Raw genomic sequence first — 22,741 nt, 5'->3', positions numbered from 1 at the left:
AAATGATCGTATGTACTCGCACACAATCTGGTAAAATGACACCTAGCTTACACACGTTCACATCCAAAACAAAAGGACCACCATGGTTCAAGGCTTGTGCGCTGATTTCTACTAACTTGCAATCATGCATTTTATGGCTCACGGGACAGTCATGTAATGTTACTTATGTTAGTTCCCCTTTCACTCATGAATTAAATGGCCTGATCCAAGAGCGCTAGTTATGTCACTGAAAAATGCTATCACCACAACTTCATCATGAAAACACATTTGTTTTGAGTCAGTTAGGTGTAGAAATTATACACAAATCAATTAACCTATAAATGATGTCTTTCTCTGTTTTGTTAGCAGTTGGTGCATTGTAAAATCCAAGAGGTGCATTCTTCTAGCATTTTGAACTTCTGGCGCTTTGCTATATCCAAGAAAATCTCCATCCTCTTGTGGAACTCTGACCCGCTCTCTTTGCATCTAAAGGAACCAGAACACTCACACTGCTCTGTCAAATGAGCGGCTTTCACCTGATTGCACCTAATGCAAACTAGATCCTGCATGTGGTACATTCTCTCTCTCTGTCTCACCATCTGGAGAAGACTATTCTCCATCTGCTCTCTGTCATATATCTTCCCACATTGTGTATCCGCACATGACCATTCTTTCTCTGTTAATAGATCTGGGTCTCTGCATATATCTAGGTCTCTGTAGGCATCACAGTTGCTGCAACAATAAAAACAGTATAATCAAAACTTGGTGTATACATTTTCAGCCGTCTTACTGCTTACTACTTCAAAAAAGTCAAGTATTAAAAAACACAATGTGGGTAGATATATGACAGAGAGCAGATGGTATATTCAGCCTTCGGAATATGACCAAGGTAGCCCTCTTTTCTTTTTGGGATTTGGGGGTTTTTCTTTTCTTTTAGTGTTGCAAACAGATAGCAGAAACAAGAGTAGCAAATCACCAGAGTGCTTATTTGAATCACAAAAAAATGAGCATTTCTTTTGGTCAAGTAATACCTGCAAGCTACATTAGGTAAGATGCAGGAGGGCCCAGGATCAAGAAATTCGGCTTCAGCAGCATACTCTTTTACCTTAATGTACTTCAACAGATTCTTTCTCATTACCTATAGAGAAGAGATTACGTCAGTAAGATTGTAGGTCTAGAGAACAAAATTTGAGAAGACAATAGTTAACACCCATCTGAAACTATCTAACTTTTTAGGTAAACATAGTTTCAAGAATCAGATTTCCGGAGTGTAGACTGGATTTGTGAATGAAATCATTTACAAAGAGGTTTTCTAATTATAAAGATAAAAAGCTCTATATTAGAATTTTCATTTCCAAGATTAATCTATTCAGAGGACTTGTGAATACTCCATATGTTTATCAAATTGAACCAGTATCAGGTAAAATTGAAAAGGAATAGGTAGAGTACTCACCAGAACATCGTGCTGGACATTCTGGTCAAGAGCCAGAACAGCAGAGGTAACCTGTATAAATTCTAACGTGTGATCTCCTTTGGGGGTTTGACCTGAAAACCGAGATGCATCTGAAACGTTTATGTCCCTCATGTGTGGCATGATATCAATAACCTTTTTAAGAAGCCTCTCTGTGAAGTAGGATTCAATCTGCATAAAATAAACAAAAAAAGAAATGAGGAGACAATCTTTTGAGTGAACGAAAAGTATACTAAAAGAAATGGCTTTAAGACTACCTGTTCTCTTAGATATTCTACCATCTGTGCCTCTAAACTCTCTGAACTGCCCTTTTTTTTCTCTAATGCAAATTTCCAGGGATGAAATATAAACTCGGCAACGATTATAGTGAAGTCACTCTGCCAAGATAGATGAAATGCATCAGTGTCCAAGAATAGTCTAACTGTTGCCACATGTTTAAATAACTCTGCTTTGATTTGAGAGAGGGTTCTGTCTGTACACCTTAATATACTCGGGTAAATGTCGTGCAACACTCCATTTTTGTTCAATAGCCACTTCGTCAGGTGAACTTTCATCATCGGTAGCTTGGATACCAGTGTAGTTATACTAAAGGTTGAAAAAGAGATATCTTGATGAGAGGGTATAAATAAGGAAAAGCAAGATCAAGAAGTCTGATTAAACCAAAACTAATGATGGAAGATGGGGCTTTAGTAGAGTTCAGTGCAGTTTGGAGATAATTTATCAAGGTGAAAGGACTTTACTCTTATCAGTTATAATTCCTTCTGGTTTACTGGAACAACATGTATTGAGGTCCCATGGATTGTCACTTTTTCATTTCCTCTCTTTGAGGCTCAATTTTGTGTTCAGGGATTTGTAATTTTACAATTTACAACAAGGTTTGCCATGTTTAGGTATCAGAAACTAAAAAAACAAAAGGGAAGCATAAGAAATAAGAATTCTAACCTGATCCATGAAAAGTAATGAGTGCCAGTAGTGAACCGGCTCGAGCAATATCCACTCAAAGATAGAACTGTCAGTGGCAAAGTACAAAAATCATGGCATGAAAATGAGTGCAGCCCATTAGACATAGTCAAACATCTATACCGTGAAAGGAAGAAACCAACCTATTTCCCACCGCTGTGAGCAAGCTTTCACAATAGGCCTTAGCAGCAGATAGATCAAATTTCCCTGTGTGAATAATGACCTTTGAGAAGTCTGCATAAATTATTATAGCACCCAATCTCCGCAAATCAGTCAATAGCAGAGCAAAGACCTTTTGCATGACCTACAATATTCATGAAAAACGCAAATGTCAAATGGGTTTAGAATTTTAAAGGCAAAGAAAAAGTGAATGTAACTGACAAATCTCAGGATCTGAAGGTGCCTTGGGAATGATATGTATTATGACAAGCATAATCCAGCAAGGAGGTATTATTTGTTAGCTTCAGTTTCGATAAAATGAATTGACTAAGAAACATTCAGACAGGAGTAAATTATATAAAGTCTGCTGATTTATCCACACCAACTCGTTTATACTTGATAAAAAGCAAGAAATACTAGATAATATTTACCTTGTGAAGCATGAGATGAAGAGCTGGATCATGGAGCTTAGAGGACGGGCTACAATAAGGAATTAACATCGGCATGTTATGAGTCAAAAAAAAAAAAGTGAACATGTTACAAGATGTGACATAATCATACCTGCAGAGCCACCAAGACAAGCGTTGCAAAATGGAATCAGCATATATATTCTCATATTTACGCACATCAGTAAAGCAATTATCAAACAATTGTTTCAGGACACGAAATGCTTGAGCACATCCAGTGGTCTCATCAAAACTGGTGTTCTCGTCTGAATTTGTTTCAAATCCCGAAAAGACGCCTCCTTCCATTGCATTCACAAGGCTGCTTTTCAGAAGGGCATTAACAGCCAAGTGATGGATCTGCACAATGCATGTTAATTAGAACAACATCCAAAACAGCACGACAATTTAATCATTTTTTTTTATGACCTTTAGCTCCACAGACACTTTTCTATACGCTCCAGGGAATACCAAACTTGTCTGTTGCACCTGTGTCAGAGAAGCATACCAGTTTATCACCTTGATAGTGCACAGAAACAAAAAGACAAAAAAAAAATAATAATAATATAGAGATTGGCGATGATCCTGACAAAGTTCACAGAATCCAAAAGGAAATATTTTTTTAACCCATTTGATTACGTACCTCATCAGCAAAGAATGTCTCTTCATTGTTTATACCTCCAAGATCTGGAACACCATTATCTGACACCCAAAGGACCTGTTATACAAAGGAAATTCAGTGATACATAATAGGCACTTCTAAAGGAAAAAGAAAAAAAAATCGAAATCAGTGATAGAGAGACAACAGCCTTTTGCCTAGGCGCTGGAGGAACAGAGCAAGAGCAAAAAGGCAAACAGAAAGAAAAAGGAAGGCAAATATTGTAGCAGTGGAAATAAAAAAAAAGTTACAAGTTCGGAAATTCGAAGAAAAGACCTGTTGCTGGCCACGGAGTGCCCTGGACATGAAGATATCTATTGTGAATGTTAGCCAGTCAAGTCCAAAATTCCCCAGAGGCACCTAGTCAGTTGTACAGGAAATGTCAATAACTGCACAAAACAATAATATGAGGAACTATATTTCCACTTTAGAAACATAACCTACATGGGCGTATCTTGATTGGGCAATCCTCCGATCCAACCACTGAAATGCTGCAGCACAACGGAACATTGCTATTTTTGCTGCTGGACGTTGCCAGGAGACAGGCTATGCATTGCAACCCCACCACATATGTATTACTTGATCAAATAAACATCTATCATAACATTAAAGGAGAAAAGGTAGCCAATTGGTTTATAAGTTAAGGAACCTGAAAACTATTGTCATCGCCGTTGAAGGGAATCCTCACACATGGGAAATCATCCAGGGCCTTAATACCTTCCATCATGGAGTTAAAGTCAGGGCATTCGATGACAGCAACAGTTGGTCCACTATTTTCTTCTCTGCAAGATAAAGAAACAATGTGACAAGTCAAACCTACGGGATGATTTAACATAACCTTACAAGAAAAGTCCCAACAATCAAACTCTTTGTTTTTTTTTGGGACAATTGACTTAAAGAATGTATCTAAGTTACCAACTAGTTCACACAGGAAAAAGCATGCGCAACTGATTCAATAGAAACACTATTGGATTCAATATGTCAGGGAAACATTAAACAGGCTGCACTGCTATAAATCAAAACAAATGAGTTACCTGTATTCACTTATTGCTTTCTGTATAATCTTCTTGGCAGCTTCAGGATGGTCAACATAGTCCACCTGATGATTAGCATTCACAAAAGCTCAAAAAATGCAGGACTACTATTGCAGGGGTTCTATGTGATGAGTTTAGAGCATACCTGGAAAAGGATACTACCCCAAGACAATGAGTCAATTGAAAATTCTTGGCAACTATCTCTAAACTGTCTCTCTAGGGCAGATGGTAATAATTCCTTGCTACTAAAAGGATCAACTACCACGGCAGACATACGCTTCGATGCATGACAATATAAAACATAGATAGCACGCCCTGTAGAGGTGCTGCAAACAAGTAAACCATGAGATAAGTATTCCGGTCTGCATAAATAAAACCACATAACATGGCCAAAGAAGAAGAAGAAAAAAAAACAAAAACTAAGGTTCAAAATGTTAAGGGACTAATTTGAGAAAGCAACAGAGTATTCAATAATATGACTAGACACGTAGTCATAAACACTCCAACATTGTGACTAAATGCCTACTAGAAATTTACAATCAAAACCTTCTTCAACTTAAATTGCATGAAGTTGAATTGATTTCCATCAGAAAAGGGGTAGTCATGTTACTTTATAGAATGGACCTTTACCTGTTATACAAGTAAACAAGTGGAATCGAACGGTCCAAGTAGCGACACTCAGTTGTAGTTTTCATATGAAGTTCACCAATTTTCCATCCATCTTGGGTATTACGTTGCTTAGCTGTCTTATCAATTTCGCATACACATCCAATTTGACATATAGCACTAAACTCCAGAGGCACCTTAGTTTCATATATGCCCTGCCAAAGTTAATTATGAGACAAGCAAGCATAAACATGGTATTCTCTTGATGAAAAATGAAGGTCAAAACATGCATTTAATCAACAAGTTGACAAATCCCACCAAACTGACAAGTCGATGGGTCTCATTCACATTCTATTCAAATAACAAAGAAGACACACACACATAACTGAGATAAATATAGCTACCCTTCGCTTTTAACTCCTTTTCCAGAGTTTTCCTTATACAGGGTACTTGATGCAGCAAATTTCTATAGCACACAAATTCAGAATCCCAGACACCAAATACAATTTGTCTACTCACCAAATAAAATGCCACCAAAGATCACAGAAGTAATAGTTAACGATACTAAGAAACTTTCTTTATTACTTTTAAGACATGTGATGGGTGGGTAGTCGATAAAAGGTGTGGCTTCTGATGGCACTTTTTTTTTTTTAACTTTTTAAAAGACCTCACCTCAATTTTAGGGTTGGCAAGAAGAGCTGCACGCATTTTGCTTTCTTTTTTAAATTGATCTTCCTGAATTTTAACCTGTAAAGAAAAATAAAAATTGTAACTAACTAAAAAGAATACAAGGGGAAAGATATATAGTTGATAAAAGTCATGCCTCAATCAAATTATAAGAAGGCCTTCCCTGAGGAAGAATCTTGATGACACACTTTCCCGGGAATTTTTCAACTGTAGGAGCTTTGGAATTAATGTAAAACACCCTTGGGATTGTTAATGGGATCTTAAGCATCAATCCTTTCACAACCACCCAGGCGAAAAATTGCCCACTCTGTGGACTTGGAACCAGTTGTATTATCTGAAAAAGCCAGAAAGACAACATTATATGGTTACAAAACATTAGCCAAATATAAATACATTTAGGTTGCTGTGCCCACCTGCCAATATGAACTAGTCAAGGCTTCTTCAGGCCTCCTAAAGTATGAACCTACACCTCCTCTTCCCAGACCAACTTTTTGATTTATCTCGTGAGCATCAATCTGCTGTGAAGATCTTAGATCACCCAACCTACAAAAAGAACAATACACAGTCAAGAAGTTCAGAAAGTTTTAGAAGCAGCGGATGTCATATTGAACTACATTTTGTTCCAAATAAAGTACTACCTTCGTTTTTTCTTCTTCTCTAATGTCACTTTCCATTTTCTCTTTTTCAGTTCAAGCCATCCTTGGTAATTTACGTTCTTGTCAATGTTCTGAAATGAGATATCATGGAACTCTGGACCGCAGCTCTCTTTCTGCTCGTGTTCAGTCATTTTTTTTTTTACTTCAAAAGAACGTGCAATTGGCTTTGGCCCTTTCACGGAAAGCCTGTTTTCTTTGCAAAAATCCTCAATATCTTCCATATTATCTTCAGTCACCAAATGATCTGTGTCCGACACACCGTCTTTGTTTGCTGAACTAAACATATCAACTAGTTTTCTCTGGCGAAATTTGTCCTCTTTCTCACGGACCTTTTTATGGAGCCAGTCAGGATGATTGACCCTAGGCACAGGATTTTCCACCTAAAAAGGTCATATAAGCCGTTAGATATTTACAGAAAGAATATTAAGAAAAACAAAACCAATATGAATAGTAACAATGAACCTTCTGCATTGCAGCAGGAATGGTAATAACTTTTTGGATAGCTGAACTAAGGCGCTGCTTATAATACGACCAGTCAATAATTAAACGGATCCCGACGTCTGATGATGTCTTGCACCATTTTCGCAGATAATACTTCATAATTCCTGTGAATTTTGACGTTTCCATTACATTTGATCGATAAGAACGCAAGAATACATAATCACAGCAGATAACAGAAGGTTTACCCGGTTTCGTTGTTTCAAATATAGCAACAGGAACAGCCCGTTCGCTAACAGGTGTACCCTAATCATGAGAAAAGTTGTTAAGTTGCAAGAAAAGAAGTACTATAAGCAGATATACTATACCAGAATAGCTCAAAAAGATGCTTAACAGACAGTAAATACTTTTTAAAATGTAAGCAACATTATTAATACAGATTACATGTATGACGAGTGACGACATTATTGACTTAGATAAATGTACATTCAGCAGTGTAACCTAACTAAGAGCTCCAACAGTAGAGATTGTTAACATAACATATACAAGTCTGTCACTCGTACTAAAAAATTATAAGAAAAGATAGAAGAAGATATGTGAACCAGTTATTTTTTCATAAGACCTAACTATTCAGTTTTTTTCTGGCCTGTTCGGGTTGGTAATGGATGGCCTCTTTGAGTATATGTCAAAGGAGGACAAAAGTTCCACGAGAATTTTAAGTTTGACAGAAATGTACCTTTGGCTCACAAGCAACAATGTATTGGCAACGAAGTCCTTTATCTTTGACCATTGAATCACCAAGAAATTCAGCCAAGCGTTTTGCTGTGGTCACTGCACATGACTTTTGCTCACCATAATCTGCTAACGATTTGCTCATTGTGCTTGACTCGGATATATAATCTAGCAGTTCACTATCGGCAATATCTTTTCCTTGATTCTGGAGAAAATGTAAAGAGAAAACTATGAGCAAAATGACCCAGTTGCAAATAAGAGAATTTAGCAGCACCTATATGAAAAGTCTTTCTCCTCAGTAGGGGGGAAAAAATCAACTAAAAAATAACAAAAAACAAAAAATTTCACATACATCGAGTAGGTCAAGCCACCGATTTGCGACGGCTGCAACAGCAGAATAGCACTCTTTAAGAGTTGATCCATGGAGAAATTTGTCAAAAAGCTCGGCCTGTAGGGAAGGGATAGAAAAACAAATAATGAAGGCTCTACACATATTTATCAAGTAAATCTCAGCCTATTTTCTTGGGATGCTTGCGTCTAACAAATCATGAACATCTTATGCAGTTCATATTTGAAATAAGCTTAAGTAAACACAAGAATTCAATAAATAGGATGGAAATATTGATAAAAAATAAATTGTAACATGCAGTGTGTCGTCATAGAACAGAGATTTTATTTATCAGTCTGTTCTTTTATGAACGATGAAGGTAGATGAGCTCTAGATACTTGCTAAGTAGTCACCTGAACAAGCAATTAAGAACCAGTGGAATTCTCCCTATTCCCTAACAGAGAATTATTTTATGTCAGAATTAGAACCTTAAAAATGCTGCTAGAAAGAGTTACTTAAAGTCTAATATAACTGGATCAAGTGAAATACAATCATCAACCGTTTTGAGCCTAAAAATAGATGAAGCAACAATTTGATGAATCATTACAACACAAAGAAAGGAAAGGATACCTGGAAAACTTTGATGAGTTTCAGCTCCCCTCTACGCTTGATCTCAAAACCCTTGAGTTCTGCTAAGGTTCCGTCATGATTGAAAACAGCATAACGCTTCTTAATTAAGATTCCTTCCTCTTTCGATGCAGGAATAATCATTGCCTGAATGGAAAGAATTACAAATATTTCTACGCAGCAATCAAAGAGCAGCACACGTAAAAGTTTCATAAAGTTTAAGCATACCTTGTACGGTCCATCCACTTCAAATTCAATTGAGCATTCACTATGTGACTTGTATGTCTTGCGTACAGGATCTTCAAGAGTCTGTTTCAACCAACAATTAAAGGGAAAAAGGAAACGAAACACAAGGCAAAATGCTTTCAGAACCTCAGAAGGGTTTATATCATCTGCTTATTTAAGACTGAACACAAAAGCTACATATAGGTAAGGAAAGGCTTGGCATACCTGATATTGATCATTTGTATTATTCTTTGCCACATCAACATTTAGCATTACACATGGATAAGAGATTGTGAGTTTCTTCATGTCACTGCAGTAAAAAAATACAATTGATGGTTTACTTAACATCTTGAGAACCACGAGAGAATAAAATCCCCCCTAACATGGATATAAAAACTCTTGAATATATCTTAAAGTGAACTATTGCAATATATTCAAAACAAAATAGAACACGGGACTTCCAAACATGGAGATAGCAAAACCTTACATCGTTTTAAAAGTAAAGTTCTCAGGAAAAGATCCAGGGAGACAACACCATATACCATCTGTATCCAACTCAAGTGGTTTCCCGATTCGATCAATAAGCAAACGGGCATTCTGGATGATTTTGGCTCCAGTATAGGTAACTACACCAGCCATTTCCATGGAGTACCATCTTGCACCCCTGGAAATTGTTTCAAGTAAAGCTTTGGGTCAACCTAAATGGAACAGACAACGATCATATAACCACAGTCCAGGCTCTTTGCAAGAGATCAGAAGACTCACTTTCGCATGACATATCCATAGAAGGAATTAAGTATACACTTATGAGCTAGCTGCAAGGAATCGTAAACCACTACCATATCCTGTTCCAAATTTGAATGTCACCATCTTAAAAAAGTTCCAGAGATCTGTGAGCAAGTACACAAGATAACGTACCTGTGCTTCCTGGATCTTGATTGAATTACCACTTGCCTTGGCCTCGGACAACTTTCCCTTCCAGACCTTGTTAAGTGTTTTGTATTCATACCTCCTATCTCGAAAGCTTGAATTACATTCAAAACACCACCAAATAAAAAGCAATTAGGACTTAGTTAAAAAAAATTTATCATAATCAGTGGTGTGTTCACACAAAAGAGATTACTGCACAAAAGACTAAACGTCCAAACAGAGTCTCAGTCAAGAACAATATGGGAGAATAAAAGGCACACACCTCCGAACAGTGTCCACATAGAAAGGGTTTTCTCTCATGCATATCCCAGCCTCACGAACTGCAGTGATTGGCTTGTCAAGTACTCGTTTATATGCCTGCCAAATGCAAAATGACTTACAATCATATGTTGACAATGTGGGGAAACTATTACTAAGCAGAAGGGAGGGCGAGAATACCTTTTGACAATATTTTTTAAGTCGTTCTTTTAGCTTGGTTTGTTGTTCCACCTTTGGCAAATCAAGGAATGATTTTGAAGACTGAATATTTGCACCAGTATCAACAAATTCAGACTCAATCTGTTTTTTCAAATGGTAATAATCACTGCCAAACCAGTTGAAACAAAGTTAAGAACTTAAGACTAGACCAACAAAGTTAAAATCCATAGTTAGCTGGAATGAAAAACAAGTTAAGAACCTTTTCTTTCCCATGAATGTCACCCCACGCCAAACCCATTCAAGTTTTCTAAGACAAGTCTTTCCTGGGCGGTTGAAATCACATGCTGTGCAGACCTCATCCGTAACTATTGATGGTGGCTGAAAATTAAAGAAAAGTTTAACTTCATATAAAATTTCCAGGGAATTTTCCATTATTTTGTACATGAAACACCACCATTTAGCTGATGTTGGTAGATACTGATTTACAATTGTATGTTACAACAAATAATCCCTATTCAGTTAAAAACGTACAGACAGAGATTAGATGTACCTGAAGCCTATTTGTTAAAATGATATTTGGATACATCGCTGCGACGTCGAGGTGATAAATAAGAGGCCCTTCTTCACGTATAGGGTCATCTCGTAACTTCTCGAGCTGTAGAACCAATAAAACCGCCATAACAGAACTAAGTCTTCATCCCGAATCAGGCAACACAAATGGAATAATTCATAAGACCATCAAGTTTTCTGTTCTGCTTCGAAATATCCAAGCATGCAGACGCCTAGTTGGTGACAACTACTGTAGATAGGGGATACTTAATAGACAGATTTCTTCTTGAGGCTCAAACCATAGTCTAAGGCTTTACTATGTTGTTTCTACAAGAACTACTAAATTACTCGACATGAGAGAAGGCTTGTTTATCCGAGCTTAATGTGTATGAGTCTATAAGCAAACTCTCCCAGAATGAAATATGTATGCAGTGTAAGCAATTCGACGCGACAAGAGAAATAACATGCTGAAACGAATCAAGGGAATAAGCACTAAAATCGATATTTCTAAAAACTACCTTTTTCTTGATTTCGTCCTTCACTTCATCATAATTGGAAATTGAATCCATTCTCATTTTCCCTTCTACAGTGATAGCATATTCCAGATCCCGACCAAGGTTATCAATCAGTTGCTGGCAATCAACGCGTCCAATATCAGATAGGTTCATAAATTATTATTTTTGTGTGCACCAGGTGCAAAAATTAGCTATGATAACATCATGTGCATAATAATGGGAAGCATTTTGCTTGAGGAATCCATTACAGACTACATAGGTATTTACTATTAACTGCACCACTTCAGATGACATTACAGAAAGATCAGTGACATTTGAATAGAAACTCTATCAGAAAAAGTAATGCTCATCAAGAAATCAACTAACATTATGTCGAATGAGTATAAAGCAGATAGCTTGCCTGGTATGCCGACGAATCAAGCTTAAAACTGGTAGGAATATCAGATCTGAAAACACCACTTTCGAGGCACTCTACGTGACCACCAATATATGTCTCACTTTCAAGAAGTTGATTTTGGTAGAATTTCACAGGGTCAGCTTGATTTTTGTTGGGACATACAACATTTGCCTTGTAAGCCTGTGCTGAGAACGAAGACTTCCAATTAATGGAATGTTTCACACAGTAAAGATTGCTAAAGACCTTGTAGTAAATAGGAAGTCACCTCAACCATCAGAAGCATTTCACAAAGGGTGCCACTCCCTTTGCGTAAAACCTCATCAGGGACCATTGGAATGATAGTTGCGAGAGAGAAAATGAACGGATTGACATATGTCATGTATAGGTAGTAAGTTGCAACGGCATCAGAGACTGAGTAGGAGGCCATTGTCTGTGAAATCATTCCCAGCAAGGGATAGAAATAAGATATAAGCACCTAATTCCATGAAAACCTTGCAAGCGCTACAGCATAGACTAGAGAAATCTAACAGTTCAGACCAATTAATTGCTTGAAACTTATGTGCGCTTCTTAATGTTGTGCACTAGTAAGACAGTAAATTTAACATGAGCAATAAGACAGTAATGTTGTGTACTAATAAGACAGTAAATCTATGTCCGCTTCTTAATGTTGAGGACATTTCTTCAACCCTTTAAGAGGCAAATAGTTGAATAACCTGATTAAATTCTCAGCAATACCTGTGGCTTTTCCTGCGCAAACCGAACCATGTCCTCTGGGTTCACTTCCAGTGGATCATACCCTAGTTTGGCCTTTGTAACAGCCTGGCATTTAATTAAGAGACAAGCATAACTCAATATCATAATATAAATTCCTTAACTAAAGATATATATGACCGTAAAAGATGAAATAATCGCTAAGAGAAAGAAGTAGAATTAACCTTCAGACCATGGCTTCCCTGAGGAAGATAGCTATCACGTTTTACCCAAGCAAAACAATCCAAATGGCAAGCGAATTTAGCTCGGCATTCGCCTTGATTAAGATCACAACGGAATCCCAGTTCCTGAAATCACCAGGAAGAAAACAAAAGACATATGCTGAATTACAGTTGACAACATTATGCTCGAATGGAAGATAATACGATTGATATAGGAACTGACGAGTAAGATGCAGAGAAATAGGTGGTCTAAAAAAAAAATAGAAACAAGAAAGGGAAGTTTCTGAAATAGAACTGAGAAGTAAGGTTCGGGAGATGAGTGGCAACTTGCCAACTCTCAAAAAACTACAGTATTTAGACGCTAAACACATGTCACTGAATATTTGAAAGATGAATCTCTTCCACAGAAGGAACGATATTATTCAAGTAAGCATCCTCATGCAAGATAATTCATATAGAGAGTATAGGCAGCACTCGCGGCGTTGCTATACTACTTTATGCAGAGGCACACTCTCAAGGCCACAATAGAATGTCAAAAACTTTTTCATATAGAATCTCTAAGTATATCATATATACATATCCTTTTAGTCATGCAGACAGATAAAATTTAAATAAATAACAACGAAGGAAATTTTTGTGTACCTCATTCATTTTGATTGCATGATGAGATGCTCTTCGTTCTATAAATGGCCAGTCAAAAAAGTCTCCGTTGTATGTAACATAAATACCAGGTTTCAACTCTTGCATATGAGAAAACCATTTGTGGAGGAGTTCAACCTACAAGACAAAACCAAGAAAGTAACTCGCTTCTAAGCACATCGATTTTTCTGATATAATATTCAAATCCGGAGCTAATTTACAATACCTCGTCTTTAACATTAGTGACTTTGAAATAGCCTTCAAATTCTGGTTTGGGTGTATATTCCAGATCTTCTATGTCTTCGCCAACACACTGAATTATATGCAAAAATACAAAGTTTATAATCAAAGAAGATTAACGTGATACAGATATTCAAAGGAAAGGATACAGCTAAGAGATATCAACAAGAGATGACATATGCAATGAAAACCTGTTAACAAATCAGAAATCATGCTTTAAAATTATATGCAAAATGTCACGCTAGTCCATAAATAGTCTTAAAAGTCACATCATACAAAATCAATTAATCAAGTGTGATAATCTTATATGGACCATTTCTGATTTCTCGTGCATTAAGAGTACAATCTATTATTGAAGAAAACACTAAGCCTATACTTTTTTTTCCTCTACTGATTGCTCAACCTAATCTAAAAGATGGCATAGCAGGACTATCTAGCAGCTTCTCTCCATTAATGATATAAAACCACCCACATCCCATCATGTAAGATATCATGCAAATGTCTACCGTAGTTACCTCTCTGTTAGTAATTAGAAAACCTTGGCCATCAACCATGTAGGATATCATCATAATTTGATCATATTCAGCATCCGGAAACTTCAACGGAAGCTTTGTTGTCTCTATATCGAATGCACAAACACGGACTTCTGCGCGTTGAAGAAGATCTGACCTCTTCTCTAGTATGACATCGGTGCTGGAAATACTGACATTGTACCATTGCCCACTCCTTACATCTGGACACCAAGAAAACGTCATGATGTTGACAATCTTGGGAACTAAACAGACATTCTGATTTGACTAAACTGGTTACCATTATCAATTGCAAATCGAACATGATAAGGGACATCATACTCGCGGATGTCCACAATAGAGTCTAAGCAATCTTGAGGGTGTTGTTCTCTGCGTTTCAAGAACAACAAAAAATGATCAGGATATCTGATACTTCTGGAAATAAACATGAAAAATAACTACGAACAATTGATACTAAAGGTAAATTAGGAAACCAACAAAACTCTTCAGAGCAAAATAAAATAAAAAATACATTGTCTACCGTTTTCCAGCCAATATGGATTCGTAAGCTTCAAGTGCATCAAACTTAGCCTGGTTTCGTTCGACAATATGCAACAGATCCCTCTTGACTTCCATCAATTGTTGCACAGTATCGAATGATACTTTTAAATATTTTTTTCGCAGGCCAGATAAATGATTTTTCTGTTCATATAAGAAATGAAGGAACTCAAAACGGTATGTCTAAAAAAAACAAAAGTTAGAAAGGCACCCTACAAGTGACGACAAAAAAAAAGTACTGAAACCTTCATATCCTGCATACTATTGCACAAAGGGCAAGACTAAAGAAATACAAACTTTATCCTTTACAGCCCATGTTGCATACTAGCAAACGCCTAGAGATTTCACCATATGGATGCAGGATCACCTTTTTCGACTTCTTACTACAAGTGCTCGGTTTTGAGGTTACAAGAAGAGAATAATAACTAAAGGTCATCATAAAAGTTACTGATATGAGTCTCTATAGAGAGAACAACAGCATCAATCAACTTGTAGAAGACACTGGTCAACTAAACCACAGAATCAAGATGAAATTTACACTGGTAGAAGTCAGAGTTAAACAAATAAACAAGGTATGCTCTACTGACTTACAAGATCAAGATCCTCTTTATCAACAATCTCAATACCAGCAACCTGTCTTTCATATCGGCGTCTCAAGTAGGCTTCAACTTCCAATTCCAATTTGTCCTGTAAATCGGCAATGCAGTGTTATTGACATATAGGATGAAATTACATGAATGACTAAAGGAGCGTTCAGATGATATTCAGAGAGAGATTAGCATACTTTAGTGGCTAAATAGAAGTAAGGACGGAACTTGTACTTTGTCTTGAAAGAAAACCCATCCTACAAAAAAAATCGTCAACTTGATTAACATTTAGAAAAATGCAACAACAAAAATATAAAAGTTCATCAACTAATACAAAGCTGAAATCGTAATGCCCATAAATAGAGCAGCTCACCTGAGTAACAAAGTAAAGGTCCACGCAACTATAGACTTTCCCAGTATCTCGATCTTCCCAAGATGACTGCGAATAACCAATCAGTAGTAAATACTAGTACTTACAAATCAAACGCCAAATTTTGCACTGAGAGAACTACCAACGAAGTTGAATCAAATGAGGGGAAACCCTTATAATAGTTCTCGTAATTTCGTATCTCCTAGAATCCTAAATTCTCACAATTATGTGTGTTTACTGTATGGCTCAATCGCCAATGCTTCTAATCAATTTAGAGAAATTCACATATAATCAAGTCCGGAACTTTCTCAAATGCTCTCTCAATTAACAAAAGGTTGGGTCAAAAATTAGAGTGCGATTATGGGAGAACTTACAGATGCGAATGTGAGTAGCCACCCAAGTCGGGTTTCACCTTCTGAGAAAAGCCCAAATCCGAGTTTAGATTCGAGTTCATCTTCTGCAGTGTTCACTACTCTCGGCTTCTTCGACCACCGCGTGTCCTTTCGATCCCGTCTTCGATTATCTCCGCTCATTGTTGGGCGATTGTAAAATTAACCGGGACAGAGAGAAGGGCTCCTGTATAGGAGCTTTGATTGATTCCTGGAGAAGCTTCGAAGGTGAATTTAGTTTTCCGAAAAAAGGGCTTTTTACTGGGAATAGGGCTTCGTGGATGCTGGACAAAAGTGAGTGTAAGACTTTAGGGAGAGAGTAGATTTTTTTCCTTTTTTTTTTCATTTTCCCGGGCTTTGGGAATTTCAACCAAATTACTAAAACGCCCCTCCTTTTTGGAATCTAATTGGGTCCATGTACAAGGCCCATCTTTGGCGAATTTGGACCTGCTAGTCTAACATTTGTACGGTTGTAACCAGTGTCAAACTTAACATTATGGGCCATATCTGCTTATGGTCATCTGGGTATGGGTGTAAGCTCCGGATCGGGTCAGTTTGATTGATTTCGGTCAACTGCCGGTATGGTCCACTCAACCGTGACTTGTCAGGTGAGTTGTAGTAGGTAGAGAATTGTTGGCCACACAAAAGAACTACTGTACCCTCCACTTTGTTATTTCCTTGAGCTTGAAGTTCCAATTCGTAGACGCCATTGCTTAGATATTAAAACTGTATCGATCGTCTCCTTCTACCAACAATCTGAAGAAGCCGATGTTTGGGGCTACTCAGCCGGCGCCTGCGACTGCACGAATGGCGCGATCTGGTCGTTCTGAATGGCAGAGCACTTGCGCTATTCTAACAAGCAAGGTTGTTTCTCAAGAGCAATCTGAATCTTTACCGATTCCTCCAGTTTCCAGCGGAGTTGATCACGTGTCTGCCGTTAACGGCAATCACAGCGCCGCACGAATGAATCTAGTTCCGATTGAGAAATCTGATAGCAATCCATTGGTCCTCCAGCAGCATCGTCAGAAGCCTCTCAGCATGTCGGATCTCTCACCGGCTCCAAAGCACGGATCTAATCTACGTGTAGCGTATCAAGGTGTTCCCGGCGCTTACTCTGAAGCAGCCGCTGGTAAGGCTTATCCTAATTGCCAAACTGTACCTTGCGATCAATTTGAGGTAGCGTTTCAAGCGGTGGAGCTTTGGATCTCAGATCGCGCTGTTTTACCGGTTGAGAACTCCCTCGGCGGTTCTATTCACCGTAATTACGATCTTCTCCTCCGGCATCGTCTTCACATCGTCGGCGAAGTTCAGCTCCCTGTTCACCACTGTCTATTGGCTCTTCCCGGTGTTCGCAAAGAGTTTCTCACGCGCGTGATCTCACACCCTCAAGGACTCGCTCAGTGCGAACGCACGCTTACGAAGCTGGGACTCAATGTCGCACGTGAAGCCGTCGACGACACCGCAGGAGCCGCCGAGTTCATCGCCGCTAACAACCTCCGCGACACAGCCGCAATCGCGAGCGCACGCGCCGCTGAGATTTACGGTTTGGAGATTTTAGAAGATGGGATCCAAGACGACGCGAGTAACGTGACGCGCTTCGTGATGCTGGCGCGTGAGCCAATCATACCTAGAACTGATCGGCCGTTCAAAACTAGTATAGTCTTCGCTCACGATAAAGGCACGAGCGTGCTCTACAAGGTACTCTCGGCTTTTGCCTTTCGAGACATCAGTTTGACGAAGATCGAATCGAGGCCGAATCATAACCGTCCGATAAGGCTTGTAGATGATGCAAACGTAGGGACGGCGAAGCATTTCGAGTACATGTTTTACGTCGACTTTGAGGCCTCCATGGCGGAGACGCGTGCTCAGAATGCGTTAGCCGAGGTTCAGGAGTTTACATCGTTCTTGCGTGTACTGGGAAGTTATCCCATGGATATGACTCCTTGGTCACCATCGTCATCATCATCATCATCATAACCATATACCATACATGTGAAAATGTAAATTTGTACAAGAAAATGAAGTTTATATTTGTTGATCCGTGTGTTGTAAATTTTGAAAATTAGCTTTTACATTTTCATACGGCAGCACTCGTATAAGTTCATTTGACTGATTTAACCGTAAAAAAAAGGCTTGAATGGAAAAACAAAATTCCTTATAGAACATTGATAAATTCCTTATAGAACATTGATTTGAAAGTTTTGATAACATAGGAGAATATGTCACATTTCTATTAAAAAATAATCGCTAGTTAAAAGATCATTGTAAACTAGACATCAGAAATTTTTATTAGTCTCCTTGCCATAATCCATAGTGTCACGAAACACTTGTGTAGTTACTCGATTTACGTACTTTGGAGGCAAGCCCATAGTCCAACAAGACTGACACACATATTTAGTAATTATATATGTAGTACAAGATTGGTTGAGGAACAAAACAATGCCGATTAAGAGGTGATTATGGTGGGTGTCTTGGTGACATGACGTTGATGATGTATGACGAAATGTGGGGTTAGGGGAAGGTGAGGAGTTGGTAAACGTAATAAGGGTTTGGGGATAATCCACCATTTTTGTCGGCATGGTCATGACTTCGTCTTGTCCTTATGGACCAGCCGTTCAGAAATCATCGAATCTATCAAGATTATTTACGAAGTATGTATGTTTATATTGTATGTCCAAATTAGTTTTCCGAAATATATTTTCTTAGGTATATCAGATACTCGATTCTTTGAGGAAAATGTTCATGAGGCTGGTTTGCCCGAGTTCCACCTTCTGTCTTCCAAAATTTCTAATTAGCTTCCGAAAAAAAGTAAAGAAATGCGTCTGCCGGGAGTCGAACCCGGGTCTATTGCTTGGAAGGCAATTATCCTAACCGTTGGACTACAGACGCTTTTGTCCTTATTAAATATTAAATTTAATTAAGTTGCTTCTTTAGAATATTATGCATATTGAAATCATTGATGCGCTTAATTTATAGGGGATGTATTCAATATAATATTTGAAGTGATTTAAGTTTTTATTAGATTTTAAGGATTTTAGGGAAGTTGATATGATTTTATTGATGATTTTAGAGAAGTTGATATGATTTATTATAAAATTCTTTCAAATCCCACCTAAAAACATGAGATTTGGATTTATGTATTTTTAACTAAACAAATCTTCTAAAATCTCTAAAAATCATTAAAATTCAAATCTACAAACTGCTTTGAATAACAATAGATTCTAAAGTAAATTTTTAAATCATCAGTTCAATAACAGTGGATTCTAAAGTAGATTTTTAAATCATCATTTCAATAACAGTAAATTTTAATAGACTATTTAAAATTCATGATTGAATAACATAAGATTTGTAAAATTTACCAAAATCACTTAAAATGTTACGTTGAATACACTCCCCTTAATTTTATTGGGTTATTATTAACTCATTATGACTTTACCAAAAACGTAGGATGTCAAATGATCTCAACGTAGAATAATATCTTGGCTGGCTTGTTTTTTTCTTTGAATATCCCCCCATAACCTTTATTGTAATAATAGACTAATAGTACCCCTTACTTGTGGTTTTAAAATGATATGATAGAGACTGTTTTTTTGGACATTATTATATGAGAGAAACTGTTTGTTGGACTTATAAAGTGAGTAAAGCATATAATCGAAGTAGAGAGAGGGAGAAACTAATTAATAGGGAGATAGAGAGATGGGTGGAGAAGAAGAGAGATCAGGAGATAGAGAAAAAAGAGCGGAAGAAGAAGTTGATGCCGGTTCTCTCTTCGTCCTTAAATCTAAAGGTACGTATCCCATATGTTATGCAAATTAAGAATAGATCCACGTTATATAGATCATATCATATATATATAACACAGCAACGCAAGAAAAATGACATAAATGTTATTTGAATGATCAATGGAAACTAGGGACATGGTGGCACTGCGGATTCCACTTGACGACGTCGATAGTGGCGCCGCCGCTACTGAGTCTTCCGTACGCTTTCAAGTTCTTAGGATGGATCGCCGGGATATCATGTCTGGTGGGAGGAGCAGCCGTGACTTTCTACTCATACACACTTCTTTCACTAACCCTCCAACACCATGCTTCCCACGGCCATCGTTACCTCCGGTTCCGTGACATGGCCCACCACATCCTCGGTAATTCTCTTTTTGATTACCTTTCTATTCATGTTTATCTTTCTAAATTTCATTCAAATTTTGACCGGTAGTTACAGACTTACGTGTCTATATGAACTTCTACATGATTTTTCATCAGCACACTACATTTATTGTGGAAACGCAAATTGGAATACGTACATTTATTGATACAGAATATGAACTGAGTTTTAAAAGGCAATTAGAATAAGGTTGGCTTGGTCTCGAATGTTTGTTCGTGTTGTGAATTGTGATACTAATAATTTTTTCTTTAAATACGATATAATGTTTTTAGAAAATAATTTTCATTTAAAGACTAAGAAAAACCAAAAGAAAACTACGCATATGAATTTTCTCGTAATACTGCTTTATGATAAGAGATGATTCGTACCAAATTATCGGGAGTCGGATCAAAAAGTTGACCAGTACACAGTACACTCATAGCAATGAATTTTTATCTTTCTCGTCCACGTGCTTATATCAAGTCTTTTAGTTCAACTTGTCTACGACTTTAAAGTCTTTAACGTTTGTTAGCAGCTATCTGTCTTTGTTTTTTGTTTTTTTCTTGTCTTGTTAAGTTCACATTTTCACTAATGCTGAAGTTGCAATTTCTTTCGAATAAAATTTTCAGCTTAAAAACATTGTGTTCCGATAAAAAAAACTCAAAAAGGTAATATCCTATGTAAGTAAGGTTGGATAGATCCGACCTGCTTTAGAAAGTAAGATTTTCTTAAAAAGTTCAGAATCTAAAGTGGATCCACATATACACGAACTTTAGTGTCATGCATCGATTTGGTCAGTTTTCAGTAGCGACCTCCACCATTCCCCGCAAAACGACCTCCACCATTCCTTAAAAAGTTTTAGATTTTTGTACACCAATAATTTGAGGGATTAATCATTTATAGAATTTTAACCACCATGTAACTATGTAAGATTATAATCTACCTCCTGACTTAAATTTTGCTTAGTTTAGATCAGTTTAGTTTCGTCTTAATTAAAACAACTATTGGGGTGTGTTTGAATAAAGGTCCAAAATGGGGGAGGTACTACGTAGGACCAATACAAATGGCGGTGTGCTATGGTGTGGTTATTGCCAATGCGCTTCTTGGAGGCCAATGCCTTAAGGCAATGTATTTGGTAATGCAGCCGAATGGGGAAATGAAACTCTTTGAGTTTGTGATTATTTTCGGAGCTTTGCTTTTGGTTTTGGCACAAATCCCATCCTTTCACTCTCTTCGACACATCAACTTCTTCTCTCTCCTCCTATGCCTTCTCTATAGTGCTTCCGCCTCTGCTGCCTCCATTTACATTGGTACTCTTCTTTACTAAACCTATCTTACTCTTAAATCTTTAATTTAAAGCTAAATTTAATAAGATGAATAATCCAATTATTTAAAAAAAAATATCAGGAAAAACATCTGATGCACTAGAGAAGGATTATACAATAGTTGGTGACCAAGAAACTAAAGTGTTTGGAATCTTTAATGCCATAGCCATTATTGCCACTACATACGGCAATGGTATTATACCCGAAATTCAGGTTTCATTTTCATTTTCTTTCTAAAGTAGAACACCACCACTTTTGTTTGTCGAAAACATATATATAGAGTAGTATTTTGATATATGAAATCTTCTTGTCTTTTTTTTGCAATACAGGCAACAATAGCGGCGCCAGTAAAACAGAAAATGTTGAAAGGATTGTGTATGTGTTACATTATAGTGATAATGACATTCTTCACTGTAGCCATAACAGGATATTGGGCGTTCGGTAATAAAGCCAATGGACTTATCTTCACTAATTTCTTTAATCCCGGGACAAACCATTACTTGGTTCCTACTTGGTTTATTTTTCTCATTAATCTCTTCACCGTTCTTCAACTTTCTGCTGTTGCTGTGGTAAATATATACTACATAACAATATAATAAAGTCTACATAATCATTTACATACATTTATTTGTCACATGTACAATGTTATTAATTTTGAGTTGTATATATGCATGCAGGTATACCTACAGCCTATAAACGATATATTGGAAAGTGTAATCAGTGATCCAACAAAGAAAGAATTCTCTATGCGCAATGTCATCCCTCGACTAGTTGCGCGTTCCCTCTTCGTCGCGGTGGCTACAATAGTGGCGGCAATGCTTCCGTTTTTTGGAGATATGAACTCCTTGTTAGGTGCTTTCGGTTTTATACCTCTGGACTTTGTTCTACCTGTTGTGTTCTTCAACTTCACGTTCAAGCCATCTAAAAAGAGTTTCATATTTTGGATCAACACTTTGATCGCCGTGGTTTTTTCTATTCTAGGGGTGATTGCTATGGTCGCGGCGGTTAGACAGATTATTATGGATGCCAATACGTATAAGTTGTTTGCGGATGTATAAATAAAACATGCAAACTTGCAAAGTGAGATTGTTATTGATATTACTAAAGCATAAAATCTCATTATACATTATTCGTATAATTTTTAATGTTTTCAATGAAATTTGGTCCGACAAAATAAATATCTGGAATTGATAAATCACACAATAATCAATTCAGATTTGGAATATGAACATTTGAAT

At 37.3% G+C, this 22,741-nt stretch overlaps 3 protein-coding genes and 1 non-coding gene across 6 annotated transcripts; 2 read left to right on the top strand and 2 right to left on the bottom strand.

Annotated features, from left to right (window-relative positions):
• Nucleotides 1–221: 221 nt before the first annotated feature.
• Nucleotides 222–16,416, bottom strand: LOC104755005 (DNA polymerase epsilon catalytic subunit A-like). 2 transcript variants are annotated; one of them, XM_087494771.1, is made up of 49 exons: nt 16,021–16,416; nt 15,650–15,715; nt 15,474–15,533; nt 15,281–15,376; nt 14,673–14,833; nt 14,433–14,521; nt 14,138–14,355; nt 13,609–13,695; nt 13,386–13,520; nt 12,747–12,869; nt 12,547–12,630; nt 12,077–12,241; nt 11,815–11,991; nt 11,418–11,531; nt 10,901–11,005; nt 10,610–10,728; nt 10,372–10,516; nt 10,196–10,290; nt 9,922–10,027; nt 9,769–9,848; nt 9,491–9,667; nt 9,229–9,313; nt 9,007–9,087; nt 8,782–8,925; nt 8,176–8,271; nt 7,828–8,028; nt 7,340–7,397; nt 7,116–7,258; nt 6,636–7,033; nt 6,411–6,540; nt 6,134–6,331; nt 5,983–6,057; nt 5,335–5,525; nt 4,850–5,030; nt 4,705–4,769; nt 4,320–4,452; nt 4,115–4,216; nt 3,947–4,030; nt 3,656–3,730; nt 3,442–3,501; nt 3,131–3,372; nt 3,001–3,049; nt 2,554–2,714; nt 2,393–2,459; nt 1,931–2,035; nt 1,708–1,827; nt 1,433–1,621; nt 1,011–1,117; nt 222–711 (listed from the first exon to the last, which is right to left on the bottom strand). In XM_087494771.1, the coding sequence occupies exons 1-49, from the start codon at nt 16,177–16,179 to the stop codon at nt 342–344; spliced, it is 6,471 nt and encodes a 2,156-aa protein (XP_087350897.1). In that variant the 5' UTR covers nt 16,180–16,416; the 3' UTR covers nt 222–341. The 2 variants fall into 2 exon arrangements, with proteins under 2 accessions (XP_087350897.1, XP_087350898.1); XM_087494772.1 differs by having other exon boundaries at nt 14,664–14,833; nt 16,021–16,372.
• On the top strand, nt 16,358–18,117 carry LOC104755004 (arogenate dehydratase/prephenate dehydratase 6, chloroplastic). The gene has a single exon (XM_010477313.3). It carries the CDS (start codon nt 16,804–16,806, stop codon nt 18,010–18,012), a length of 1,209 nt encoding a protein of 402 aa, XP_010475615.1. The 5' UTR covers nt 16,358–16,803; the 3' UTR covers nt 18,013–18,117.
• Nucleotides 18,118–18,852: 735 nt separating this feature from the next.
• On the bottom strand, nt 18,853–18,924 carry TRNAG-UCC (transfer RNA glycine (anticodon UCC)). Its single transcript has one exon. It is a non-coding gene; the product is annotated as a tRNA-Gly (tRNA).
• A 640-nt stretch (nt 18,925–19,564) lies between these two features.
• On the top strand, nt 19,565–22,681 carry LOC104755003 (GABA transporter 1). Of its 2 annotated transcripts, none has more exons than XR_015587111.1 (6): nt 19,565–19,822; nt 19,949–20,179; nt 21,204–21,488; nt 21,586–21,696; nt 21,833–22,072; nt 22,181–22,681. XR_015587111.1 is itself a non-coding variant. In XM_010477312.3 (6 exons), the coding sequence occupies exons 1-6, from the start codon at nt 19,732–19,734 to the stop codon at nt 22,559–22,561; spliced, it is 1,359 nt and encodes a 452-aa protein (XP_010475614.1). In that variant the 5' UTR covers nt 19,565–19,731; the 3' UTR covers nt 22,562–22,681. The 2 variants fall into 2 exon arrangements, 1 of the variants encoding a protein (XP_010475614.1); XM_010477312.3 differs by having other exon boundaries at nt 21,586–21,716.
• The last annotated feature ends 60 nt before the right edge of the window (nt 22,682–22,741 follow it).

This window comes from Camelina sativa, chromosome 17 (assembly GCF_030686135.1).
Source record: "Camelina sativa cultivar CO46 ecotype springtype chromosome 17, ASM3068613v1".
Lineage (NCBI taxonomy): Eukaryota > Viridiplantae > Streptophyta > Magnoliopsida > Brassicales > Brassicaceae > Camelina > Camelina sativa.
This window is presented reverse-complemented; position numbering and strand designations above follow the sequence as displayed.